General features: G+C 37.1%; 1 protein-coding gene across 1 annotated transcript; it reads left to right on the top strand.

The window, feature by feature from the left end:
- The first annotated feature begins 130 nt into the window (after positions 1 to 130).
- Positions 131 to 1,578, top strand: LOC111382744 (glutamyl-tRNA reductase 1, chloroplastic-like). Its single transcript, XM_023006782.1, has 2 exons — positions 131 to 682; positions 1,149 to 1,578. Exons 1-2 carry the CDS (start codon positions 397 to 399, stop codon positions 1,424 to 1,426), a joined length of 564 nt encoding a protein of 187 aa, XP_022862550.1. The 5' UTR covers positions 131 to 396; the 3' UTR covers positions 1,427 to 1,578.

Raw genomic sequence — 1,578 nt, 5'->3', positions numbered from 1 at the left:
TGGGGGCCCTCAAGGTTAGGTTTTAACCTTTTAAACAACTGAATATTAACGGATTGCTAGGCTCTTAGATATCATATCTGATACCAAAAAGATCAAATAGATGCCATATCTGATACCAAAAGAGTACCCCCATCTATTTTTCCTCCATTGATTTTTATTGGTCTACAAACAGAATGCAAGCTCGCTTTGTATGACAAACAAAGTCTTGTCATTAAAATAATATTTGTCCATTTTAGAAAAATGTCCGTGCGATTTAGTCAAAATTTTAGCACGGCCGTCTCCACCTTCCGATCCTCTGTTTTCACCTGCTCTGGGAATTCACATTGACAAATTCCCCGATAAATTCGAGATCTCGAAGCCCTCTCGCTTTACAAAACAACCTCTCATTGTTTTGCAATGGCGACAGTGAGTGGCTTCGTGAGCTCTCTTTCACTTAATAATTTCTCCGAGCAGAAATTGAAAGTGGAGGTTTGGAAATATCCCCGCAGCATTCAGAAATTTTCTCTTTGTTATTCTTCTTCGCAAACGCGATTTTTTGATAATCTGAGGATTAGGAAAGTGATTCCTGAAAAGCAATTGTTCGTATCAAACCCTAGATGTGAGGCCGGTTCCAACCCTAAAATTGAAGCCAAGCGATCCAGTGTTTCAGCTTTGGAGCTTCTGAAGACATCTGCTGCCGATCGTAAGTCTTAATTTTTGGTTTAGTTTATTTTATCGGCTATTTATGAGATGAAGAGCTGGATCAAATGCCTAGAGGTGGGAAAAGAACTTGATTCTAACAGGATGAAGAATGAATTGGAGAAAACAAAAATGAGAACAATTAGATATAGAATACAAGATCGAAAGACTGATGAATTACATATAATTCTATCCGTTAGGGTTGTGTGTTCATGAAAGTGAATACATTTGTTGGTTTCTATTTGATGGTAGATAATTCAATTCATCTTCAATTTTTCTTTCATTTCTCTTCAGAACTAGGTGGATCGTTGTATAACTTGCATCAGTAACAAATATAATATGTGGTTGCGGGATGCTGTTTTCTCGAGACTTCAGAGTTTTATTTTGTCCGTCTTCCTTTTTAATTGCATATAATTCTACAAATCTTCTTAAATGAAGTATTGGAGTGATGATCTAAATTCTCCTCGCAGGATATACAAAGGAAACGAGCAGTATTGTGGTTGTAGGGCTTAACTTCCGTACGGCACCAATTGAGGTACGTGAGAAACTTTCTATACCGGAAGCTCAATGGCCCCAAGCAATTGGTGAACTGTGTGCTCTAAATCATATAGAGGAAGCTGCTGTTCTTAGTACTTGCAACAGAATGGAAATATACGTTGTGGCTTTGTCACAGCATCGTGGGGTTAAAGAAGTGACTGAATGGATGTCTAAGGTACCAACATGTTCCCTCATTTTTATGTACACATAAGAAGAAAAAGTAATTAGACATTAATAGTAGAACAATAGAAATTTATTTTGATATAATAGTTTTGCGCTTTCTTTAGTTCAGCCTCGTTTTGTCCATCAATCTTATGTTGGCTTCGATAACTACTAGTTGGATTTACCATGAAAGGAGGATTT

The sequence above is a fragment of the Olea europaea genome, unplaced genomic scaffold (assembly GCF_002742605.1).
Source record: "Olea europaea var. sylvestris unplaced genomic scaffold, O_europaea_v1 scaffold25583, whole genome shotgun sequence".
NCBI classification, from domain to species: domain Eukaryota; kingdom Viridiplantae; phylum Streptophyta; class Magnoliopsida; order Lamiales; family Oleaceae; genus Olea; species Olea europaea.
This window is presented reverse-complemented; position numbering and strand designations above follow the sequence as displayed.